The sequence below is a fragment of the Puma concolor genome, chromosome D4, assembly GCF_028749965.1.
Source record: "Puma concolor isolate L17-30 chromosome D4, mPumCon1.1.hap2, whole genome shotgun sequence".
NCBI lineage: Eukaryota > Metazoa > Chordata > Mammalia > Carnivora > Felidae > Puma > Puma concolor.
This window is the reverse complement of record NC_141679.1, coordinates 32,863,721-32,891,267: the sequence shown is the minus strand read 5'-3', so window position 1 is coordinate 32,891,267 and position 27,547 is coordinate 32,863,721. Positions and strand designations below refer to the sequence as shown.

The following is a 27,547-nucleotide window of genomic DNA, read 5'->3' as shown; positions in this document are numbered from 1 at the left end:
AGCAGTAAAAAGAGTGTTTAGCAGCAGGAGCAATCCCAATAAAGCCTACTGAACATTTTAGAATGAATAACTGTAGAACAAGCAAAATCAATATACACTATACTGGGACCCCAAACTGGTTATCTAAGCAATAAGCAAGAATACCAAACAATTTAACAACTGTATTTGAAATACATAATAATTTTCTGATTTACTCAAATCATTAGAATTTCAACAGGACAGCCAAAAATAAAAGGGATGGGCATGAAAGTATCATTAACTCCACTGTATTTCACCACTTCAGTTAGTAGGTTCCAGTAGTAACATGAATTCTAGGCACAAGCTAAGCAAGCTAACCAGAGTTCAGACTCAAGCGATAAAAAAGGTAACAGAGATACTGTTTATTTCGATTTACAGAGAAATTTGTTGGACTTTGGATACAGAAGTCCTAAATTACCTTTCACTATAAGATGACCTAAAGAATCTATCACACTATTTACTACTCAATCATGATCAATTTTTAACAACCTATAACTTTAAAAAGGAAACATGTGGTTCAGTATTGGCTACTGAGGATGAATTCTAAGATCTATGAATATCTGAAACAAGCAATGATTCTAAACTTGAAAAAAAGTGACCAGTTCACTCAGTTGGCTACAGATTTCATCCCTAACGGACTGTCAAACAATCACAGCTGTCCCACAAATCCAGTGTCAATTTGCTCAAAAGTAATCCAACCATTCCTTTTCTCCAGAACCTTTTATTCACTATATTACAATTGTTAAGAGATGGGTGTCCAGAACAAGCCTGCCTAGAGCTTTGAATCCAGGCTTTGCCATATATAAGCCATGTAACCCTGGGCAGAGGACTGACTTTCTCCAGACCTCAGTTATTCCTCTATAAAACAGGATAATATCAATTGAATTACTGTGAGCATGCTATCACATAATTATGTAAAGCACATAGCTCCACTCCTAGAAGAAAGTATAGATCAGTAATGTAAGTGATACAAGAGAGCATATTACTTACCTCCATAAAGTTTTATTATAATAGTGCTATGTTGGAGGTTTCTAGATTTTCGTTGGATTAAGTTGTGTTGTCAACCAAATGAGCATGTTATCCTGTCTACTGTTTATACCAAGCACATTATACAAGGACATGTACTGAATGAAGGAAACCAGATGAACAGAAAAACCAGGAGGACGCCTCCTGCCTCCCATGAAAATTAACCCCACCTGAGGACCATCCTACAACCACAATGAACACCATTTGACACTAGTACAGCTGTAAGTGAACAAGCAAGAGCCTTGGATTGAGGCTAGAAACCCATTTCATTGCCATTTGAAATAAATTTCCACATGGAATTGGCAGATGAAATATAAAAAGAGAATTCTCAAAAGTATTTTAACATTGTAGCAATTATAACAAAATTAATCCAACTAAAAAATAAACTTTAACATGGAATAACCTTTCATGCAACTTATAATATATTTCACAACTAAAAAAAGAGCCAATTATTTTTAAAAATCATTTTTAAACTTCAGAAAGTCAAGAAATGTACATTCTGTCATTAAGAAAATCACAACAATCTGTCCAGTAATTGACACCACCTCAAGTATATTTTGGCTTTCATGGCACTAATCATTCAATCAACATATACTGAAATAGTACCTACTATATCCCAGATACTGTACCAGGTATTGAGTGTATAAAGTGGTACACAAAACAAACAACGTCACCTGAATGGCTATCTTCAGGAACAATCTACAAACAAGCCATCTGTGCAAAAATTGAACAGATATATAAACAAAGTAAGTGCCCAGTAAATTAAATTCCCTCTAAATAGAAAACTAATACCATGCTCAGGTAATCACATGGGCTACAGATGATGATCAAAGTTTCTCTATGACAAGAAAAAAAGGTCTTCCAGTCTCTTTTCTCATCAATATTTTGAATTACCATGTATTATTAACAATTATTGTCTCTGGGTGTTAAAATTCTGTGTTTCTAAAATGTTCGAATTTTCAAATAAGAATGTGTTACTTTTGTAACTGATGAAAACATTTCTGACCATCTTCAAAATCCATCTCAGCAGCACTATAAAATGAAATCATTCCTATCCTGATTAACAACCACAGAAGTCTTATTTTCCTTTGAAACTCCATGGCACTTTGAGCTTTTCGTGTGGTGATTATAAATGATTACTAAAGGTATTAACAAACATTTCCTAGTAAGTATAGTCTGATTACTTTCAAGTACAAATTGTCTCCTGGGGTGCCTGGGTGGCTCAGTCGGCTGAGCGACCGACTTTGGCTCAGATCACGATCTCACAGTTCGTGGGTTCGAGCCCCGCATCAGGCTCTGTGCTGACCACTTGCTCAGAGCCTGGAGCCTGCTTCAGATTCTGTGTTTCCTTCTCCCTCTGCCCCTCCCTGCTCATGCTTTGTCTCACTCTGTTTCTCAAAAATAAATATATGTAGGGGCGCCTGGGTGGCGCGATCTCGCGGTCCGTTGAGTTCGAGCCCCGCGTCAGGCTCTGGGCTGATGGCTCGGAGCCTGGAGCCTGTTTCCGATTCTGTGTCTCCCTCTCTCTCTGGCCCTTCCCCATTCATGCTCTGTCTCTCTCTGTCCCAAAAATAAAAAAAAAAAAAAAAAAAAAAAAAGTTGGAAAAAAAATAAATAAATATATGTAAAAAAAAAAAATTGTCTCCTAAAATATCAAAGTAGCCAAGCAGATGTTCCACTAAATGAACCTATTTTATTAACACTTTAAAAATGACTCTGGAAATGGGTGCTAGAAGATAAATAACAGAACACAGTAAACCATTCATACTTATAAAAACTTGGGTAAATTTTCTTCCACAATCTTGTTTCAATAGCATTGCACTAGTAAGTTGTTAAAAGAGTTCTTAAAAGAGTTTGAATACAAACTAGTCCAGTTAGTGATAAAAGTTTCACATTCTCAATTAATGAGATCTGAAACAATGAGGCTTTACTAATGCTTATCAAAAATTTACAAGAAGCAGGGCACCTGGGTGGTTCAGTCGGTTGAGCGTCCAACTTCGGCTCGGGTCATGATCTCATAGTTTTTCAGTTTGAGCCCTGTGTCAGGCTCTGTGCTGACAGCTTGGAGCTTGGAGCCTGCTTCGGATTCTGTGTCTCCTCCTCTCTCTGCCCCTCCCCTGCTCATGCTCTGTCTCTCTGTCTCTCGATAATAAATAGACGTTAACTTTTTTTTTTAATTTTAAAGAAGGGACTCACATTAAATATAAAAATTTCAATTCCTTTGAAATAACTACAATGCTCCATAGAAACTTTATACACACAATTAAAGGGTGCCTGGGTGGCTCAGTCGGTTAAGCGTCTGACTTCGGCTCAGGTCATGATCTCAGGGTTCATGAGTTCGAGCCCCACATCGGGCTCTGTGCTGACAGCTCAGAGGCTGGAGCCTGCTTCAGATTTTGTGTCTCCCTCTCTCTCTGCCGCTCCCCCACTCACACTCTGTCTGTATCTCTCTCACAAATAAACATTAAAAAAAAATTATACATAGAATTAAGATTCTTCAAGTACCATAAAGTGCTTACTATGTCAAATATAAATTTCTTTTAAAAAGATATAAACTAAATTCATCCAAAGAGCATAATTTCACACACACCTATCCAGAGAATTTAGACAATGTTTTTTGACTGGCTGATTAGTTGGTTGGTTTGGGGTTCTAAATCTTTTTTTCAAATTAATGTTTTGATCTAGGGTCTTAACTACCATATCAGAAACTTTTTTTAAAAAGTAATTTAGGGGCACCTGGGTGGCTCAGTCAGCTGAGCATCCAACTTCTGCAAGGTCATGATCTCACAGTTCATGGGTTCAAGCCTTGCGTCACGCTCTGTGCTGACAGCTTGGAGCCTGGAGCCTGCTTCGGATTCTGTGTCTCCCTCTCTCTCTGCCCCACCCCACTCACGCTGTCTCTCTCTGTCTCTCAAAAATAAATAAACATTTTTAAAAAATTTTAAAAAGGTAACTTAATAACTGTAACGGTTTCTAAATATGTTCAAATTCTTTGATACTCCTCCTTTCAAGAAGTGGAGCTTAATTCTCCTCCCCTTAACTATTGGATTCACTTTGCAACTGGCTTGTAAGAAACAAAATAACACAGAAGGGATAGTCAAGAAACAGATCATGAAAAGATACTGTGGCTTCCATCTTGGTTACTCTCTTGGATCACCAGCTCTGGAAGAAGCCAGCTACCACAACATGAAGAGCAGTCCATGTGGCAAAGAACTCAGGACTCTAGCCAATAGCCATGTAAGTGGAGCAATCTTAAAATAGGATCTTTCAGTCATAGTCAATCTTTCAGATGATAACAGCCCCACCCTCCTAACATCTTGACTGTAACCTCACGAGAGGCCCTGGGCCACAGTCACCTAGCCACGCCACTCCCAGATTCCTAACCTTCAGAAACTAAAATATTAAATAAATGTTTATTGATTTAAGCTATAAGATTTGGGGTAATTTGCTACACAGCAATAGGTATAATTACAATAATGCTAATACAATAATGGTGGCCCTCTAAGTCATTCAAGGGTTTTCTTTTTAAATTACTCATCTTCTAAATATATAATTTATCATCTGAGACTTAAACACTGTCAGGGGTATGGCGTGGTGTATGGCACTGGATAGAAGGTACAACCAACAGTGCAGAGAGCAGAGAAAAATGCTCACCACCCTGATGGGTCCTTTCCCAAGCCCTAAGGGCAGCAGAGGACTTGGTGACCTACAAGCGACCACAAGGCACAAGAAGAGTCTCTGCTGCCTGCCCTGCCTCACCCTGCCTCACACCAGGCTCAGCCACCCTGTCCCCAGCTGAATCAAGTGGAGGAGGCCGAGTTAGAGGAGGGTGGCACCATGAGCCTGGGCCGTGTCCTTCATATCGGGGGGATGAAGACACTGCTGCCATGGACAACCCAACCCATGCCAGCCACAGTCCCTAAGTGAGGCTCTCTCAGGTTCTGTGTCTCAGCCCTTGGATCCTGGCTGGGCCAAGACTGGTGTGAAGATTTACCTGCCCTGTCCCCCGCTACCCTCCCACCACCAATCAGGAGCATCTGATCAGGCCTTGGTGGGGAGTGGGACTCCCAGGGCCACAGCCACTTCCACCACAGTCAGCCCCCTGAGGGAGAGCTTCAGCAGGCAGGATGGTGGTGAGCTGCAGCCTCTGTAGAGTAAGGGCACTGCAGCACAGGTCACCAAGCAGTACTAGCAACTGGTGGCTCAGGGAGCCCTGCTTGAGGTCCCCAAAGGGAAATGGGCAGCAGCAAGTAGCCCTTGGGGTAGACAGGAGAACCAGGAAGCAGAGGCCAAAGGGAAGGGCAGCATGGGCTGCAGCAGTGGCAATGGGGAGAATAGTGGGGAGGAGGGACTATCCATCATGCCCAAGCACCTGGCCCCAGACTATACTGTATCCTGCAGCATCTGTATCAAGGAGAACTTCCTAGGGGCAGCACTGGATGGCCATGTGGTGGCTGAGGCAGAGGTCCTAAAGTAGAGTGGGCACCAGCATGATGGGCAGCTAGTGAGCCAATGGGCTATTTCACCATGCAGCTTCTGTAGGGACCAGACTGCCTGGACAGAAGGCCATGAGCCTAGCTGTCAAAGCACTGGGGTCCTCATGGCCCACATGGATGCTATAATCTGTCCCTATGTTGGGTGCTAGGTGGCTATGTCATCCACAGGCACAATCAAGGCCATGGTGGTATGTTATTCAGTCAATAGGCTGGGGAACATGAAGCATGCTGACAATCCACATGGCAGTGGGCACTGCATCACCTGTTATCTATTACCTGAATCAGAACTGGGACATAAAGGTGCATGGCAGGCTACTGCAATTCTTCCCTGAGAGCTGGACTGTGGTAACCAATATCAGAAGGTCTGATCAGCGGAACCCCCATGAGGTGAAACCAGCCTATGATACCAGGTATGCCATCACTGGTATGCCATCGGCTAGCATCTGAGCAGAATTGTGTCCAAGTACCTGTGTCATAGCCAACTACACCCACATACTGGCCATTCTCAGAGCTGCATGAACAGACAGCTTGCCCTGACTTTGGGAAAGCCTTTGGCCCCATGCTGTTGGCCCAGAAACCCACCAATCTCAGTGCCTGCTCCTTTTCTGCCACTGCTGCTACTTCCAGCTTTGCCTCTGTCTTGCCTAGTGTGGAGGGCTCATCTGACACTGAAGCCAAAGGAGAAGACTTCTTCTGCCTGGTAATGGGGCTGGGATTGTGACCTGGGCAGGGGCCAGTGTTGGGAGCTACTGGAGCTGGGGGGCCTGTGGCTTACCCTCTGTGGTCCTGCTTCTCTAAGGTGTGAAGAGCTAAGGAGGCATTGCCACCTCCCACCAGGATACAGGTTTGGGAGCTGGGGATATCATGGCCTCTTGCTGGTAAAAATTTGTTGGGGGTGGACAGTATTCCCAAGCCCCCAACTCCAAAAGCCTAGAATGTGAAGTGACTCCCCAACCACATGGCTATGGTACCTTTTGGAATACGCTGCCACTGTGTGGACAGGAAAAAGGTGCTGGGAGGAGCATGGGTGTGAAAAGTCCTGTCAGCCAAGAAAGAAAGAAAAGTTTACCTCAGAGTTGCCAAAAAAAAGGAAAAAAAAAAAAAAGATTTAAGCACTCTGACACAAAGAAGAAAATTTGCCTAACAAATATGAACAATGTGTAGAATCAAAATTTCAGGGCAACTAAAATATAGAAAAAACCATTTATAGATATTATGAATAAGATGATAAAATGAGAAACAACTTCCTCAGGAATAAACTAAATGTAATCAGGCAACCACCTGAAGAAGAGAAAACAGGAACAGTTAAATGAAAACTGAAAGAAGATATGCAGAAAACCACTGTTTTTCATCACAAGCTCCTCTATTTGGTTTCCTCCCATGTTCGTGTATATCTTTGAAAAAAATAAAAATAGCAAACTGCATGCACTCACTTGCCACTGTTAGCCAGCTGCCTGAACTCTTTCACTGTCATGGCTTTTTTCTGGATGTTGTATTGAGTGAACAGTCCCGACTGCCCTGTGACCATCTGCTGAATTGGTGCTGGAATAAGCAAATTATCAATGTCATCATAGCACTGCCTTGGCTTCCATTCCCGAGGAGGAATCACCTAAAAATAAAATAATAAATAAAATATTATCTGGAAAATATTCCAACGGAATACAAAGAATTTCTCAGCATTTCTATAACAAATGTGTAAAAGAACAATGAGGATTCAGATGAAGGGAAATACTTGCATTCTCTTAAATATTCACCTTACTGATATGATTTTTTAGAAATAGCAAAATTTATTGTGCACTATACCAAATAGTACTTTTATATCAACTATACTTTTATCAACTTATTTTTTAGTTGATACTATTAACCTCTCAATTTTAAAGGTAAAATGAAGAGATACATAGAAGCAAAATAACTTGAAGTTCAAATAATGCCTATATTAATATGATAAAAAATAAGTAAACATTTGTTTAGTCAGTATTATTCTCTTTAAATACCTCTCACACGATACAGCAAACAGCATAGTGGTTGGTGTGTTAGTAAATGTTTAACAATCAGTTTCCAGGAAGGTAGAGAAAACCCTGGTTTGTAGCTCTTGCTTATTTCCATGATGTAATTACTCCCACCATGGCTAATTTGAGCTTACCTACATGACATAACTGAACACAAAGTTAGAAAGAGACGTGCATTATCAACTTTTATGTTCCTGTATGAGGTTGTTCAGCACACCACTCTTTTCCAACACTATTTAAACACTTGGTTATTAACAATGAAAAGATTAGGGGCACCTGGGTGGCTCAGTTGGTTGAACGTCCATCTCTCGATTTCAGCTCAGGTCATGATTTCAGGGTTATGGGATTGAGCCCTGCGTCAGGCTCCACGCTGAGCATGGAACCTGCTTAAGATTCTCCCTCTCTCTCCCTCTGCCCCTCTGCCTCACTCACACTCTCGCTTGCTCTCTCTCTAAAATAAATAAATAATTTTTTAAAAAGATTGTCTTTTAAAAAAATTAAAAAAAAAACAATGAAAAGATCATTAACAATAAGACCAAAAACATATGTTCATGTGATTAAAATTAGAAGGGACAAAGTTATAAAGTCATGATTTATAGCTGGAATTTATTCACCTTTAGAAATTGTTTTAATTTTTAAGATAAACTTTAAAAAATTAATCACAAAACATAGCACACATTAATAAAATGCACAATCACAAAGATGTAACTGTGAATTATTATAAAGCAAACACCAGAGTACCTCCAACTGCCCATCAAACACATTCCTTTCTTGCCCAAAAGGTAACCACTCACATAGCATTTATGATATTCATTTCCTTGCTGGAGTTTATAGTTTTATGCCTGGGTATGCATCCCAGCACCGTTTTTTTTTTTTTTTTTTTTGAAATGTACAGAAATATAATCATCCATATATACATATCTTCTTTGAGGTTTATCTTTTCTATTTCACTCAATATTTTTGTTAGGGGTCAAATATGATGGCCTATGATTATGGTTCATGAGTTTGAGCCCCACATCTGCTTCTACACTGTCAGCATGGAGACTGCTTGGGATTCTCTCTCTCCCTCTCTATCCTGTCTATCTGCCCCTCCCCTGCTCTTGTGCAAGCTCACTCACTGTCTCTAGAAATAAATAAATTAACTTTATTAAAAAAAACACACATTTTATGACCTACATAGCTGAAGTTCATTGATTTTCATTCCTACTCAATATTCCTTCATACAAATATTTATCCATAAATGGATGACCATTTAGTGGTCACTTGTTTTTTTCTGTTTATTGACTTTTGCAAAGAACACAGCTATTAATAATATTGCATGCATCTTCTGCTGCATATGAGCACACAGTTCTCTAAAATAAACTCGTATACACAGACACTCCTAACAGTGAAATTATTGGGACATAGGATATGTATAGATCAAATTTAACAGTTATTACCAATAACTCCCACCAGCAGTGTATGGAGCATTCCTGTTGCTTCACATCTTCATCATCACTTTATATTGCCGATCATTTAAATTTTAGTCTTTCTCATAAGTTCTGTAATGGTAGTCAATTGTGGACCTTATTTGCATTTTCTTAATTATTAAAGAAATCTCTTTATATATTCCCTATGAATATCCCCTTTTATAAAGTGCTTACTCAACTCTTAACCATCTTACTACTGCACTGTTGGTCTTTTTCTTCTTAATGTATAGGAATTCTTTATATAGTCTGGTTATTCTTGGATCATGTATATATACATTTGTAAATATCTATATGTATATGTGTGTATATATCAAATATCTTCTCTTACTCTATAACTTGCCCTCCAACCTTAAGAGTATATTTTGATAAACATTAAGTTCTTAATCTTAACAAAATCCAATTTGTTCACTTTGCTGCTTTGACCTTTGGTTTAAAAAAAAAAATTTCCTACTCTGGAGCATGAAGGCATTCTATGTTATACTATAAGTGTTTTAAGGTTTTGTCTTTCATATTCAGATCTACAGTGTTCCTGCAAGTAGCTTTTGTGAAAACTCTAGGTCAAGCTTCATGAAATGAGAAAACGGGGACAGAAGAATGAGTGATTTGTCCAATGTTACACAGCTGATAAAAGACAGTATTTACTACCAAAAAAAAAAAAAAAATCAACAGGGCACTGTCGAATCTAAAGTTAATTTAATTACATCAGCAATACAGAGATATTTCACATTTTATTGCATCCAAGGTATGTTAGTTTAAAGTGAGAATAGAGGGATGCCCAGGTGGCTCAGTGGGTTAACCATTTGACTCTGGTTTCAGCTCAGGTCACGATCTTACAGTTCATGAGTTCAAGTCCCATGTCAGGCTCAGCACTGACCATGCGGAGCCTGCTTGGGATTCTCTGTCTCCCTCTCTCTGTGCCCCTTCCTTGCACACATGCATGTACATGCACTTTCTCTCTCAAAAATACATAAACATTGAAAAATAAAGTATTGGGTATGTGTTGTTGTTTTTTTTTAATGTTTATTTCTTTTTGAGAGATAGAGACAGTGGAGCAGGGGAGAGGCAGAGAAAGAGAGAGACACAGAATCTGAAGGAGGCTCCAGGCTCTGAATTGTTTACACAAGTTAGACGCTTAACCAACTGAGCCACCCAGGCACCCCTTGAGTATATGTTTTCAATAGCATATAATATGATTGTCTCTATTCTCACTTTTTTTTTAAGTTTATTTCTTTTTGAGAGAGAGAGACACAGCAGGGGAGGGGTAGAGAGAAAAGGAGAGAGAGAGAGAATCCCAAGCAGGAGCTACACTGTCAGCGCAGAACCCAATGTAGGGCTTGAACTCATGAATCGTGTGATCATGACCTGAGCCAAAATCAAGAGTCAGATGCTTATTCGACTGAGTTACCCAGGTACCCCCATACTCAATACTTTAAAAGAATATGGATAATCGTACCAAATGGATATGGATAAATACATTAAATTGTCTTCATAATATACTGAAAGGGAAAAAGGTTATAAATGCTAACTTCTTCAACAGAAATAAGTGCAAGTAATTCAAACAATTAAACATGGATTGATTCAGGCTCTTGTTTAGAAATAAATACATCTACAATCAAAATTAATATTATATTTAGAGTTTAGTATTTTCCTGTCTTGTGAAAAAAAAGTTTTGTAGCAATTTTCTAAATTTAGAAAAATTTAATTTAGAACATTAAACATTATCTTTGTAAATATTTCATGTATGTGTTCACACTTACTTTTGATAAAAATGTTCAGACAGAACTTTAAAAATTTGTAAGTTCAGGTCTATAACAAAAATCTTACTTTTGGACTATAATTTTAAGTATCAACACATCAGATTCTCTTACACAGGAAATGGAAGCACAACATACTTAGGGTTTTAAAACATTCCAAAGTTAAACTTTTACATTCAATCAGTCTAACTGAAGGAAAAAACTATTCCTCCTAAAGTTTACCTTCTTGATTATTCTATCAAAACGAATACATACATGTTATTTTATTTCACCATTTCCCCAATCCCAGCCTGGACTGGATATCCAATAGTAATTTTCTAACTGAAATCTGTATTTGTACTACTTACGTTGAAATAAATTGCTATTATCACCATTTACCTACTGAGGAAGAAGCAGGAAGGGGAAGAACAGTGCATCTTACAATCTTTCTTCACACTTTAAGGACACAAAATTATGTAATGTGCATAACCTATAGCCCAGGGTAGTCTATGTCCAGATTACTGTTGTGGAATAATTTTATCCATTTCATATGTAATTAAAGGTTCATCATAATCGTTCTCCACAAAAACAATGTAAGTTTTACATTTAATTTAAAGAGACTGACATTCTTTACTTTCCCAACTTGACCACCACCTTTTACATAGAAGTCAGGGTGTCAAATCTCTCACTATGGAAATAAAAATTAAATCCAGAGTATAAATCTAAAAAATGTTGATTAAAGAAAAATCTAAGGCCAAAGTCACTACTATTGGAACTAATGAACCATTTTCTCCAAATCATATTTTAAGAGCAATTCATTAAATTGTGCATTAACAAAGAATCTCATAAGTGGTTCTGTCTCCAGGACTTGACCTCAAAGCAAACTAGCAGCATTAATATAGTTTTGATTTTTACAATTTGATTTGGTGAAGTTTTACACGTTTGCTATTGCTGCAACTTCCAGAAAAAAAAAAAAAAAAAAAGGTAAGTAGGTGAAACTGACTTTATGTGACTTCATGTAAAAGATAACACAAATGGCCAAAAAATCCACAAAAAAAATCCAAAAAAAAAAAAAAAACCAGTTCATTGTATTCCTAGTATAAGTAAAAGAAAATTATCACAAGATTGAATAAATGAATTTCTCCAACTTTGTCAATAAATCTCACTAAAAAAAAAAAAATGTCTAGGGGTGCCTGGATGCCTCAGTAGTTAAGCATCTGACTTCAGTTCAGGTCATGATGTCACAGTTCATGACTTCAAGTTCCACATTGGGTGAGCTCAAGCCCCCCTTTAGGTGAGCACGAGCCTGGCTTCTGGTGAGCTCAAGCCCTGCTTTGGGTGAGCCGTGCTTCTCTCTCTCTCTCTGCCCCTTCTGGGATTCTCTCTCCCTCAAAAAAAAAAAAAAAAAAATGTCTAGACTCAGGTGTGTTTTGTTCAACATTCAGAAACTAATTGCCATTCAAATGCCATTCATAATGCATTCATAATGCAGCAGAAGTGTACCCTGTGAGCCTGCAACTCCCTTGTGAGGGTGTGTGTGTGCTACTTTCCCTCCTAATGTTACTAAATGTGCCACCCTACCACAGGACACTCACTAATCTCAGTGGAACACAGTAAGATCTATGTTTTCAAGAAACAAAAAGCAAGAAAAACAGGACAAAGGGCTGCATTCAAAGCCCAGAGAAGGGGACAACCTGTCACCCCCAATTTCCCTCCACCTAAATAAAGCCCAAATCCTTGCTAACCCACTACTAGTTTATGATCAAAATTATATGTGTCAAATGATTCTGAAATGACATTCTCTTCAACTCAAGAATTATTTTTCTCTTCAAAGATAATCCGGTGTTGAGGTTCCATAAAGGAGTTCTTTAAGAGCTAACTCAATAAATAGGTTAAAGTAAGGATTCCTCACCTGAGAAATTCATTATAAACCTCTTTACTTTTCTCTTTGTTTTATCTTTAGCTTCCTTTTCTATCTCTCACCCACCTCTAATAAACCTTCATTCTACTTCATATCACCAAATTTTAAACCTTTTCAGGAGGGACTTGAACTATACATAACAAACTGACAGACCTCAGGGGATAGATGCCAGCACAAGCAGGAGCATCCAGATGCAGGAGGACTTGAACACCAACCCCTGCAGTTCTGGAAGTTCTCTCCTCTGATATCTGCTCTTAATGTTACTGGACCTCCCCTCAGAGTTGGGGATTCCAAGGAGAACCCATAACCCAGATACAGTTGAGCAGGCTCTGACAGGGCTCAGGAACTTATGAGGTGATGCTGACAAATCTATAGAAACCCAGATTACAAGTTTAACATTTAGAATAATAAAATGAAGTAAGTGCAATAAAATATACTCTTCTGAGGTAAAATTTTTCCCTCCCTCACCCCCAGCCTCTTATGAGGGAAGCTTTCTGATTGAAATATATTTCCATTATAGAAAGGACAGAAAATCCATCTTAGGTTGAGATCAAAGGATGAATTATATAGAAGATCTCTCTTACAAAATTGTAACTTTGGGGGGGGCACCTGGGTGGCTCAGTTGGTTGAGTGTCCGACTTCGGCTCAGGTCATGATCTCACAGCTTGTGAGTTCAAACCCCACATCAGGCTCTGTGCTGACAGCTCAGAGCCTGGAGCCTGCTTCAGATTCTGTGACTTCATCTCTCTCTCTGCCCCGACCATTCTCATGTTCTGTCTCTGTCTCTCTCAAAAATAAACATTAAGAAAAACAGAGTTCTAACTTTGGGTCTATGGGTACAAACCTGCAATGCATTCCTCAGTGCTTTCTGTGACCCTCAGTATATCACAACTACCCTTGGCAGGAGTCCCTGTATCCACTCTGTCTCCTCACATCCATTCTTCATGCAGGAGCCATTGTGACATTTTCAAAATAATGACACAAAAACAACAAACATACAAATAGCCACCATGTCCTCCACTCCTCTGCTTTAAGCCCACCAATATTTCCCATTGCACTGAGAATAAACCCCCAATCCTTACTAAGGCCAGGCAAACCCAGTATGATCTGGTCCCTTCACCTTACTTACCAACCTCTTCCCCTGCTCATTAAACCCCAATTCCACAGACCACCTTCCTCTCACACTTGAAGCTCAGGTCAGCCTCCAGGCCTCTGGACCTGCTATTCTTTGTGTCCCCACATCTTGGTTTCTTTATATCTTTTGGGTCTCTGCTTAAATGTCCTTATTTCACCACCCAAAGAGGCTACCACTACAATATACGCTCAACGGGGGCAGAAACATGGTCTGTTCTATCCCATCATACCCCCCAGCACCTGGCATCAGGCCTGGTATGTAGCAAGCACTCTCCACACTTGCTAAGCAAGTAACTGAAAAGAAATGAAAACAGGCAAATCTACGGAGAAAGAAAGTAGATTAGTGGTCACCTAGGGTTGAAGGAATAGTTCTCACCCCTCTGGAGCCCTGTACATGGATATCTTTGGTTTCTAGGAGCCATTCTTGTTTTGTTTTGTTTAAATAAAAAAAAATGTTTAAATTAAAATAAAAAAAATCTCTAGAACATAACCTAGCATAAATAGTTAACTGAAAAATAAGATAATTATTCTGTGAAGAAATCAAATGCCCTGCATGGTTAACAAGAAAAAAATTTGCAAATATCTTCCTTTGGAATAAACAATCTCCCATATCATGAAAACTAAGAGCATAAATGAAAGGCCAAGTGATTGTTTTTGGCTTAAAGGATCTGAGGATAATCACCTTTGCAAGACCCGCTCGATGGGCTCCTTTAGACTCCATGTACGCGAGGTATTTGTTGAACTCCCGGAACTCCTCCATGGAGGGTCTGAAGGTCATGATCTTACAGCTGGGGTTCAGAGGACTCTCTACCTCAGCCACCTCCATGATGGTTTAGGGCAGTCTCTGCAGAGGAGATGATGCAGTCATCAGCACTGAATTATTGTGTGCTTAAGGTTGGCGGTCATTTCTCCCAAAAAGCATATAAGCATTCCCAGGAGTAACTCTTCTCCTTTATTTACCATTCCCTCTACCACATCATTGAGGAGACTTCCTTATCTCTCCCTGGACTCCTGGGGGAAAAGCCAGCCTCTAATCTTCCTCCTCCCAACTTCCTATTTCTGTGATTCAATCACTGACCTGACTGTATTACTTGCCTACTCAAAATCCTTCCTAATAAGAACAAATTTTCTAACTTCACAAGTTTACAAAAGGTGTTGTTTCTATGTACCAGTTCTGAAACACTCGGTCATACATGCACCTGCATAAAGGCCTAGTCTAGGTTGAGTAGTGAATGGACAATGTTCAACATCCCCAGCACAGACTTGACTTTAGGTGTACTTCCACTTGTCATAATCTTTCCCAGAACAATTTACAAACTACCCATTCAGCAAAACTACCAAGCACCAGACTAAAGTACTGGAGACAGAGAAATGGATAAGGTTTGTCTTCACCATCCAAACTCACTGTCTAGAGGCAGAACAAACCTCAACACAAAACTGTACGCTGGCAGGAGTAACTAACTCCACCTAAATTACTCAGAAATGACTTCCCCAGAAAGGAACACAGTCAAGACTTATTAGAAGGTGTAAGGTTTGCCATACAAGAGAAAGAGTATTCCAAGCAGTGAAAATACCTAGAAGTACTGTAAGGACAGAGAGAGTTTAGTTTGTTAGGAGCTTAGAAAAGATTATAGGACGGACTTCAAGCTGTATTACAAAGCTGTAATCCACAAGACAGTATGGTTCTGGCACAAAAACAGACACTCAGATCAACAGAACACAATAGAGAACCCAGAAATGGACCCACAAACGTATGGGCAAATAATCTTTGACAAAGCAGGAAAGAATATCCAATGGAATAAAGACAGTCTCTTCAGCAAGTGGTGCTGGGAAAACTAGACAGTGACATGCAGAAGAATGAACCTGGACCACTTTCTTACACCATACACAAAAATAAACTCAAAGTGGATGAAAGACCTCAATGTAGGACAGGAAGCCATCAAAATCATCAAGGAGAAAGCAGGCAAAAACCTCTTTGACCTTGGCCGCAGCAACTTCTTACTCAACATGTCTCCAGAAGCCAGGGAAATAAAAGCAAAAATGAACTATTGGGACCTCATCAGAATAAAAAGTTTCTGCACAGCAAAGGAAACAATCAGTAAAACTAAAAGGCAACTGATGGAATGGGAGAAGATATTCACAAATGGCATATCAGATAAAGGGTTAGTACTGAAAATCTATAAAGAACTTATCAGACTCAAAACCCAAAAAACAAATAACCCAGTGAAGAACTGGGCAAAAGACATGAATAGACACTTATCCAAAGAAGACACCCAGAGGGCAAACAGACACATGAAAAAATGCTCAACATCACTCATCATCAGGGAAATACAAATCAAAACCACAATGAGATACTACTCACACCTGTCAGAATGTTTAACATTAACAACTCAGGCAACAACAGATGCTGGCGAGGATGCAGAGAATCCTCTCTTTCGCAGTGCTGGTGGGAATTCAAACTGGTGCAGCCACTCCAGAAAACAGTATGGAGATTCCCCAAAAAACAAAAAATAGAACTACCCTACAACCCAGTATTTGCACTACTAGGTATTTATCCAAGGGACACAGGGTTGCTGTTTCAAAGGGACACATGCACCCCAATGTTTATAGCATCACTATCAACAATAGCCAATGTATGGAAAGAGCCTAAATGCCCATCCATGGATGAATGGATAAAGAAGATGCAGTATATATATGTGTATATATATATACACACACAACTGAGTATTATTTGGCAATCAAAAAGAATGAAATCTTGCCATTTGCAACCACGTGGATGGAACTAGAGGGTATTATGCTAAGCGAAATTAGTCAGAGAAAGACAAATATCATTAACTTCACTCATATGAGGACTTTAAGAGACAAAACAGATGAACATAAGGGAAGGGAAGCAAAAATAATATAAAAACAGGGAAAGGGACAAAACATAAGAGACTCTTAAATATGGAGAACAAAGGATTACTGGAGAGGTGGGGGGATGGACTAAATGGGTAAGGGGCATTAAGGAATCTACCCCTGAAATCATTGGCTAACTAACTTGGATGTAAATTAGAAAAGCAAAGCAAAGCAAAGTGGAAAGAAAAGAAAAGAAAAAAGAAAAGAGGAAAGTTTACAGGATGTCAAAGTAAAAAAGTAGGTAGCAGACTGTGCTATAAAAATATGAACTTAATTATGCTGACAATAGTCAGGATGATTCCCTCAACATTTACTAATCACCTAATACACATGGAGTGCAAAACTGAGTAAGAAGCACTGGCCTGCCTGCCCCAGAAAGGAGTCCTGCCCCATCCCACTTCCAGATGCAGTAACAGTGCCTGGCATCTGACAATCCAAACCACAAATACTCTCAGAACAAAGCTTTCCTTTTTTTTTTTTTTTTTTTAATAATTTTAATTTGCCTGACAAAAAGAAAAACTGGGACAGGATGGAATAGATAAAGATGAAAACATGCTGGGGCGCTTGGGTGGCTCAGTCGGTTGAGCGTCCAACTTCGGCTCAGGTCATGATCTCACAGTTCGTGAGTTTGAGCCCAGTGTCGGGCTCTGTGCTGACAGCTCAGAGCCTGGAGCCTGCTTCGGAGTCTGTGTCTTTCCCTCTCTGTGTCCCTCCCCTGCTCGCTCTCTGTCTCTCTATCAAAATAAATAAACATTAAAAAATTAAAAAAAAATTAAAGATGAAAACATGCTATGGGATAATAAGAGGTTAAAACAGATCAGGGCTACAGATAAAGATGTGATCATCATTCAGTAAAGGTTTAAATAAGCATCTATCTCAAAAAGTACATGTGAGGAGAATCAAAATTAAACCCTGCCACCCACTATTAACTTAATATAAAGGAGAAAATAATCTGCATGGATATAGATATATTAATACATGACAGAAAATATTCTCCTTGCCTCAGGGACGAGGCATGGAAAAGAAAAAACCTTCCAGGCCACGTCCTCGCCTATTCCCCTTCATATGTGATACATATGCCCAAATCCATGGGTTGCAGGATGGAAGTCTAACCTCTATACAGGATACACATAATCCTTAAGAAGTGCCTAGATTAAGCCTTTACATAACTATCAGGGCCTTGTCCCTCACCACAGCCTGCATTATACTTTAAGCTCCAACAACTTGCACCGATTTGTTCTTCTCTTAACAAACCAGAACTCTCCATGCCTTTGCCCAAACCATTCCCTACCATCACAGTAGCCTTTAGCTACCTCCTTACCTGGCAAGATTCTCAACCCTTCTCAAGTAGGCCTAAGTGAACCATCCCGTTTGCTTTGACCTCCCTCTCTGCATTCCTTATAGCAGTTGCCTGTCCCAACAGTTGACACTTCTGACCATACGCTGAAACTCTAAACCCCTCAAAGGAAAATCAGACTCTCTGTCTCTTTAAGCCCTAACTTCCAGTCTGGGATCCAGCCTGGTTTGTAATATCTGCTATAATAACTACATGCCAACCAAATGAAGAAATAAATGACAAAATGCTAAAGTATATACATAAAATGATACCAAATGCAGGAAAAAGGAAAGCATTGATCTCACACACAGGAAAGTTACTTAGAAAACAAACTCATTTGCTTGACTGGTAAAGAATAATAGAACACAAAAATCTGTGCAGTGAAAAGGGGGAAGAAGCTCCCAGATTACCTTTGTAGAAATATTTGGTACCTGGAAGAGAGCCTTACTTTTTCCCTCGCCAAAGAACAAGGGTGGCATGCATAGCTCTCCAGCAGAGGAAAAAGCCACTAGGGAAGAAATGAGAAATCTAGCCAGTCACTCAACAGTTACTGAAGGCCTAACTGCTGAGCAGGCATTCAGGAAGGATGAAGAGAAACCCTAACAAGGAGTGGAGTGAAATAGACAATAAATAAGTCATAAGCCCTCTGTAGAAGAAACCAGGGAGTAGCTATTTTATACAGGGTAGGTGAGGGAAGACATTTCAGGGGCCTGAGAGAGGGAATAAATCATGCAGATACCTGAAAGAAAAGCATTTTGAACTAAGTAAGAGCAAGGAGCCTCTTGGGCTCTTCAAGGAATAGCAAGGATGTGAGTGTGACTAGCACTCATAAGAAAAAGAGAATGGTGACAGGGAAGATGAGAAGAGAGAGTTTGGGGGAAATAATCTGGGGCTCTTCCCCTTCTTGTACATTCCCATTCTTGCTACTCTAACAGGTATTTCAAGGAGATGACACGGCTTTCTAAGGTAACTCCCTTGGAGGATTTTAAGCAGAGCAGTGAGCAGCATCATTCTGGCTGCTGTACCAAGCAAAGACAAGATTGGAAGCACAGAGGCAATATACACCAATCCAGGCAAAATAAAATGGTGACTTGACCAGCAGCGAGAAGTGAGAAGTGATCAGATTGCAGATATATTCGGAACAGAATTTCCTGATAGAAGTGAGAGAAACAGACAAGTCAAGATTTTTGGCCTAAAATACAGAACAATGGTTCTGATAAGAAACTGAAGCCAGAGGTCTATTAATATATGCAGAGAATTAGTAGCAATCAGAGTTAAATCTCTGCCCAGTTTGCTACCTGGCCTTTGAAACATACTTTGCCTCCTCCTGGTGTCACTACTCCTTGACTACACAAAACTAGTTATACCTACAAATCAGGTACATATACTAAAGACCTGGTTAGCTTATATTTCAGACCTTTTTCAATCTATAAAGTTAATATATGATCATCATAAAATTTGAAATGTACTAAAGTATCTAAAAATTTAACGTTAATCCCACCACCCTGATCTTTGCCAAAATGAGAGGCAAAAAAGTCTATTGTTAAGCTTTTTTATTTTTAAGTTTCTTTATTTGGGGGGGGAGGCAAGAGAGCAGAGAAGGGGCAGAGAGAGAGAAAGAGAGAATCCCAAGCAGGCTTTACGCTATCAGCACAGAGCCCGATGTGGGGCTTGATCCCACAAACCATGAGATCGTGACCTGAGCAGAGATCAAGAGTCAGATCTTAACCAAATGAACATACAGGTGCCCCAAGTTTCTGGGTTTTCTTGTTTGTTTGTTTGTTTTTGTTTTGAATACTAGTGATACTGATCATTTTGGGGGCGTTAATAACCATTTTCATTTCATTTTTGGGTTGCTTCCTTACATTCTTTACCCTTAAAAGGTAACTTATAAGTTTTCTGTTCCTTGAGTTTTTCCTAATCCACATTTATCACTACCAAATTTAATCATGCTGCACAAATTCCCAGCCACCCTTCTTTCTCCTTTACTTTTACTTCTCTGAATCATGCAGAAAAGTAGGTTTAAAATGCTCTTGCAATAATGATTCTTAGAAAAAGACTGTTATATTTTGGGAAGAATATACCTATGATTTTCAGCTGAAGGTGATGCAATGATCATTTTTTCAACGTTCCCCCTCTTTAGAGACTGAATCCCCAAAGTGAGTAACAGCAATACTGTGATGACAACTTTGTTGTTTTGCTTCTACAGAGCTAGCCTTCAATGTTTTTATAAACCACCAAAACCAAATAGTCATATTTCTGGTAAATACCCTAAGATTTTTTTCTTAATGAGCTAAAGATCTTTTTTATTAAGTGAAGAAAAGCCTAACACTAATTCATACTTCTGTAATTCTCCCAAGCTTCTTTTCTGAAAAAATTTACCTTATCATGAAGGACAAACATCTATTCTTATTTTAATCATGTATCTTTATTTGGCAATAAAAAAAGAAACTAGGGCTGATACTTTCCTGCTAAATGTAAATCTATATCCTATATTGCTTTCCTGTGTACACCTGTATTTCCAACTTCTGTTCTCTTATTTAAGCAACTTCTATGAAAAACATAAAAACGGATGGTTCTCATCTTAGGGGTATTATTTTCTTAGACAACGCCTTCCCACAGAACTGGTCTGCACTGCTAACTGCCTCGGAAGAGAACACTTAAGGATCTACTGCAATCCTAAGAGATAAAGCACTCACCATTTAAGCAGATAATTAAGCTAAAAAGAAAATGAACTAAGGCACAATTATCAGTCATGTGATATTAGAAGAGAACACTCCCCTATGCTTCCTCATGTGCACTCGCCCGAACACTGGAGGCATCCTTGCCAGCCCTCACTCCTCCCTCCCTACAGTGAGATTTTAAAAGAAACTGAGCAGTCAAGGTCCAGAAGGAACAGGTGTGACTACTCTACTCTACTTCAGTTCCCAAGTGCTAAGTCCACCAGAGGCAGCTGGAAATCTCGCATCTCTCTTTTTTTTTTTTTTTTTCAAAAAATGTTTATTTATTTATTTTGAGAGAGAAAGAGAGAGAGCGAGAGCCTGCGAGCATGCAAGCTGGGGAGGGGCAGAGAGAGAGAGAGAGGAAGAGAAAGAATCCCAAGCAGGCTCCACACTGGGGCGTGGCCCCGACACAGGGCTCAATCTCATGACCCTGAGATCATGACCTGAGCTGAAATCAAGAGTGAGATGCTTAATCAGTTGAACCACCCAGGCACCCTGGAAGTCTGGCATTTCTATTACAACACTGAAGCTCACCCACTTTGGGCCTCACAGTGAGCCAAGTAAGCTTCTACTTGCAGAGTGCCTCAGTCAGGCATTGTTATGAGTTGAATTATGTCCCCACAAAAGATGTGTTAAAACCTAACCCCTAATACATGTGAATGTGACTTTATTTGAAAACAGGGGTTTTGCAGATGTAATCAAGTTAAGATGAGGTCATGCTTCATGAGGGCGGACCCTAGTCCAATATGACTGGTGTCTGTATAAGAGGAGAAGGGCTGAACAAAGAGGGAAGAATACCATGTGAAGAGGGAGGCAGCCTGGAGTCATGCAGCTACAAACCAAGAAATGCCAGCAAATATAAGATGCTAAGACAAAGGCACAGAACAGATTCTTCCCCAAATCCTTTACAGAAAGCATGGCCCTACTGACACTTTGATTTTGGCCTTCTAGCCTGCAGAACTGTGAGAGAATAAATTTCTCTTGTTTTAAGCCATCCAAGTCTGTGGTAATTTGTTATGGCAGCCCTAGCAAACTAACGCAGGCATCAGGGGTCATATTGATGGGAACATAATAGCCTACCACATTCTCCAACCCAGTTTCACCAATAGTAAAGCCTATAATACTCTGACCTTCCATCTGACTCCTTCATCTTTCTCAGTTGGGTAGAAAACTGGCAGACCACCCTGAAAATGCCACATTAGCCACTAGCACTGCCTATCTAGGAACTGAAACACAAAAGGGACATCGGGCTTTAAATTCTTCCCTTTTCTATCATCCCAGGACCTCACAGGCCTGGAGCCCTAAGTTAGAGAGCAAGACAGCAAAGAAAATCCTCAGTCTATTAATCATTTTTTGCCTAAACCAGACCTCAATCCTCTCCCAGAGACCCAGGGGGCTCTTCTTTAATCTTTTTGGTCCCATTCAAATCAGCAGTCCACCTTGCTCTACCAGCCTACAGAGATCAGAAGTAAGAATGGGAAGTTGGACTCAGGGAGACAGTTCTGGGAAAGAAGAGTCAAGGCAACAGATAAATCTGTGCAAAAGTTTCTTTTATTGCACAGAATCTAGGATGAGTCCCAGGAGAAGGTTCCTGAAGAGAAGTGATCCAAGTAAACATGTAGATTCTTTCCAACAGTCTATATTCTTTCCAACTCACAATCCTGACTGTACCACTCTTTATACTCTTGGTGGATGGAAACAGGCAGAAATCATCCTCCTGGGCGAACTGAGCAGTGCTTCTCCTTCTCCTGTTCACCAAAGATCTGGCAAGATTAACAGATACTGGAGCACTCAGGGTGTCATCTTCTCAGAATTAAGTATACAGAAGAGGTGTTGAAACCAGCAAAATTGCCAAATATTCACTCTTGGCTCCACCCCACATAACATTCCTTTCCTGGGTCAGACTACAACGAGGTCTAGACTTCAGTGAGTGGGTCAGGAGAAGCAATTTTCTTTCCATGAAATGCCCACAGTGTAATTGATTCTAGTTGCAAACCCCAAACTTCTTCCCAGCACTAAATCTTATAATATATAATATCTAATTTATGTGTCCACTTCAGTCTTGCATCAATTTTTCAAATGCACTCAGTCAGATATTAATGACACAAGTCATTTCTTGGTTTTCGTTCTTGTATCTCTTACACTTCCCTAAGTGTCCACCAATAGGTGTCTGGTTGGATCAGTGTGGTACTTCCAACAACAGAGTATAGGCAACATAAAAAGAATGAGAAGGATCTCTAAGTACAGATCTGGGGTGATTTCCAAATTACACTGTTAAATTAAAAAAGCAACGTGCAAGCTTTGCGCAGTGGCAGTATCGTAGCCAATGAGGTTTATCCGAGGCGCGATTATTGCTAATTGAAAAAAGCAACGTGCAGAACAGAGTTTATAATATTCTACTTTTTGTATAGGAAGCAAGATCCAACCCACAAAAATGGTTACCTATAGTGAAAAGAAGAGACAGGTAAGGAAGCAAAACTTTTATGAGTATAGCCCCTTTTCTAGTTTTAACTCAGCAATCACATAAATGATATACAAAATTAAAAACAAAATTAAAAAGAAAAAAAAGCCAGGCCTAACACCTGAAAAACAAATTAACTGTATAATAAGTCAGTGACATGAGCAAACAAGGAAAAGAATTGCTTAAGTAACTTCGAATCACAGTATTTAGGCTGTAGATTCTAACAGGATATATTTTAGGATATAGGATGATTTTTTAAATGTATATAAATTACATTTCTTTGTTAGATTTTTTAGTAGTAATATTAGTGTTAGGTCTTTTTTAACTATTACAAGTACACTATAAGATACAGCAAGTAAGCAATAATGCTAACGTCATTAGGAATCAAGATTTTCATTATAGGGTCCCTGGGTCGCTCAGTGGTTAAGTGTCTGACTCTTGATCTCAGCTCAGGTTTTGATCTCAGGATCAAGAGATACCAATATAAAATCCTTTGATTACATAAAAAGTGAGTCTTTCATTAGAATTTGAAATAGCAATATGAACTCAAGATTTTTTTCTCTTAAAATGTTTATCTTCTAATACTGCCCACTGAAAAAGGCATAGAAACAATGACAAAACAGTAATAAAAATTACTGCACACAAATTATGGTCTCTAAATATTATATTTCAATAAAAAGAACCAGGGATATTTGAAGAAAAGGCTAGTTCCAGGTCTGGGACAAGAAATGTATAATATGTGACTAAAACATGTTGTTCCAGAAAACAAGCAAGCTATCAAAGACTAATGAGAGTACATTATCACTTCAAAACTAAATCACTACTAAGAAAATTAGATATCATGTGCCTCCTGATAAGATACACTGAGAAGGATACACCATCACTTATATGGCTATTCCAATGAAAAGTAAGACTGTTAGAGAATAAAAAGAGCATTACATATTGGATAAAAACTATATGTATGCACCAACAACCAGCCACCAGATATTTGCACAGAAAAGCACAATAATGTAACAAGGGAGAAAAAAATTAGATTAAAAGAACAATAACACAATGGATGCCTTGCTAGCTCAGTCAGTAGAGCATGCAACTCTTTATCTCACGTTCATGAGTTCAAGCCACATGCTGAGCATAGAGCTTACTCAAAAAAAAAAAAAAATAGTATTATAGGGGCGCCTGGGTGGCTCAGTCAGTTGAGCGTCCGGCTTCAGCTCAGGTCATGATCTCATGGTTTGTGAGTTCAAGCCCCGCGTCGGGCTCTGTGCTGACAACTCAGAGCCTGGAGCTTGTTTAGGATTCCCTCTCTCTCTGCTCCTCCCCTGCTCACATTCTGTCTCTCTCTCTCTCAAAAATAAATAAACATTAAAAAAAATTTTTTTTAATAATAATATTATAAAAGAGCAGTAACACAACTAGAATAAAGGGTCTTTAATATGTTTAATATGTATGCATATGCACATCTACATTCTTATAAACCTGAGAATATCCTCATTTAAAAGGCATAAATTAGAACATTGAACCTTTTAGATTCAATACTCAGACTTTTTCTAACTGCCTAACCTATTATTTTATACTTGTAAAGTTCAATGGCAGAATGTCAGAGTTCCTTTATCAACAGTCAGATTCTACTAAATAGGCAACTATTAGAAAATGGGAGATGAGGTTTGGGGAAAGATAGATTCTATTGAGTCACAGCTTGCACAACACAACAACCACCTAATTGTTAGAAATCCCATTATCTTTTTCCCTTGGGATAAAGTTTCCATTCATCTCTAACAGTACAATGGCCACAACCATGTTGATTAATTAGTCTGTGCCCAAATCCTTAGGTTGAAGCACTAGACTAAACAAAAGATTACTGTAGCCAGTGACAGTTACTCGGCTTTCCAGCACTTAAACTAAATTGACATCACACTGGTAATCTCAACCAAACAGAATGATATTTTTTTTTAATTACTATTACAATGGATGTTGAAGTAAATCACCTTGTATATTTCTTTCAAATTGTGACTATTTCACTTAAGAGGCAGCCAGGTGAGGGGCGCCTGGGTGGCGCAGTCGGTTAAGCGTCCGACTTCAGCCAGGTCACGATCTCGCGGTCCGGGAGTTCGAGCCCCGCGTCAGGCTCTGGGCTGATGGCTCAGAGCCTGGAGCCTGTTTCTGATTCTGTGTCTCCCTCTCTCTCTGCCCCTCCCCCGTTCATGCTCTGTCTCTCTCTGTCCCAAAAATAAATAAACGTTGAAAAAAAAAAAAAAAAAAAAGAGGCAGCCAGGTAGAGCCAGACAGAGCCAGACAGAACTGGATTCTCTTTTTTTTTTTTTAAAGTAGGTATCATTCCCAATGTGGGGCTTGAACTCATGACCCTGAGATTGAGAGTTGCATGCTCTACAGACTGAGCCAGTCAGGCAACCCCAGAACTGGATTCTTATCCCTCCTGTCTCCCCCACTTAATGACCACATGACCTCTGGAAAGTTTCTTAAGCTAGACCTCTATTTCCTCATTAATACCACTCCTCCCTACAGCATTGTAATGGGTACTCAGTTCGAAGTTAAATGTAAGAATCTAGGGGCGCCTGGGTGGCGCAGTCGGTTAAGCGTCCGACTTCAGCCAGGTCACGATCTCGCGGTCCGTGAGTTCAAGCCCCGCGTCGGGCTCTGGGCTGATGGCTCGGAGCCTGGAGCCTGTTTCCGATTCTGTGTCTCCCTCTCTCTCTGCCCCTCCCCCGTTCATGCTCTGTCTCTCTCTGTCCCAAAAATAAATAAAAAAATGTTGAAAAAAAAAAAAATTTTTAAGAATCTAGCACATTGTCAGGCTACACAGTAATGACACAGATGTTGGCTTAAAAAAAAAATGGGGTGCCTGGGTGGCTCAGTCAGTTAAGCGCCCAACTTCAGCTCAGGTCATGATCTCAGTTGGTGGGTTCAAGCCCCACGTCAGGCTCTGTGCTGATAGCTCAGAGCCTGGAGCCTGCTTCTGATTCTGTGTCTCCCTCTCTCTGCCCCCAGCCCCTCACGCTTTGTCTCTCTGTCTCTCAAAAATAAATAAAAATGTTAAAAAAAATTTACAAAAAAAAAAAAACTTTTCAAATTAAATCCCTTCTATTACCTTCTTCCCCACTGCCTATACACATGCTCAAATCTCTCCCACATAATTTTTAAAGGTCCTCTGTACACCATCCCCCTCCCAGAAAGACCCCAGCTATAGCCTTTGCTCTACAACCCCTCACAGACAAAACCCAACAGAGAATAGCCTACATTCATGTTGTCCACTCCATCTCTTCAATCATCAGTCCTGCTGCAATCTGACATCTCCATCCACAAGTGCATTGAAATCACTCTGGGCAAGGTTGCCAGTGACTTTCTTTTTTTTTATTTATAATTTTTTTTAATGTTTTTATTTATTTTTGAGGCAGAGAGAGACAGAGCATGAGCAGGGGAGGGGCAGAGAGAGAGAGGGAGACACAGAATCAGAAGCAGGCTCCAGGCTCTGAGCTGCCAGCACAGAGCCCGACTCAGGGCTTGAACTCACGAACTGTGAGATCATGACCTGAGCCGAAGTCAGTCACTTAACCGACTGAGCCACCCAGGTGCCCCCATGACTTTCTAATTGCTATTGGCTACATGCTGTCTTTAGTCCTCTTCCCAGTCTCTTTGTAGCCTTTAAAACTGAATAAGTCCTCCCCTGGTACAGCTACTGCAGATGGGGAGGACATATACCATCCTCCATTCACTCTCTCATGGTTAACTCCACCCTCCACCCTGAACTCCTTTCTGCACTCCTCCAGAGCCAAATCTTTCACAACTGGTATACCACAAGGTTCTTTCTGTGGTTGTCTTCCCTTTCCATCAGTCACAGACAGACACTGTCATCCAACTGTCCTTACCAATGCCTCAGAAATATGCAACAAGGACCTCTCTCCCCTAAATCCAAGTCCAGCAAATCTAAATGCCTAGTAGGCAGAGCCATTTTTAGATGATTCTCAAACTCAACAGAGAGAAAACTTAATCCAAAAGTTACTAGGAATAAAAAGGAATCCTTCCTCTAAAATCTGCTTCTCTACCCCACAGTCCCAATCCTAGTTCATTCAATCCATCCATGGTCCTGCTCTGCCTTTTTCAGCCAATATGAATGGCCATTCATAAACATTCGCAGTATTGAAATATTTGAATCAGCCAATATCACATCCCTTCAGCAGAGGTCAAACAAGGACATGCTCCCTCTTGTTTCAGTCCTCAAACTGTAAACAAATATATTTTTGCACTCTCTTTAGTGCCAGTGGTATTTGCATTTTTTCTGTTTCTTATTGGTGATTTAGCTGCTTAAAA

At 39.8% G+C, this 27,547-nt stretch overlaps 1 protein-coding gene and 2 pseudogenes across 20 annotated transcripts in view; 2 read left to right on the top strand and 1 right to left on the bottom strand.

Annotated features, from left to right (window-relative positions):
* The window catches only part of KDM4C (lysine demethylase 4C), a 440,224-nt gene that overhangs the window by 387,627 nt on the left and 25,050 nt on the right, over window positions 1-27,547 (bottom strand). For 18 of the 20 annotated variants that reach the window (XM_086685236.1, XM_086685237.1, XM_086685231.1 and 15 more), the window contains 2 exons: window positions 14,489-14,650; window positions 6,974-7,149 (listed from right to left, as the gene is read on the bottom strand). In XM_086685236.1, coding sequence (XP_086541362.1) covers window positions 6,974-7,149; window positions 14,489-14,632 — 320 coding nt within the window. In that variant the 5' untranslated portion in view covers window positions 14,633-14,650. Of the gene's footprint in view, window positions 1-6,973; window positions 7,150-14,488; window positions 14,651-27,547 lie in introns of those variants that run through there. The other 2 variants (XM_086685249.1, XM_086685251.1) reach the window with 2 other exon arrangements.
* Window positions 4,631-6,116, top strand: LOC112849704 (prolyl hydroxylase EGLN2 pseudogene; annotated as a pseudogene).
* On the top strand, window positions 23,058-23,183 carry LOC112851574 (U4 spliceosomal RNA; annotated as a pseudogene).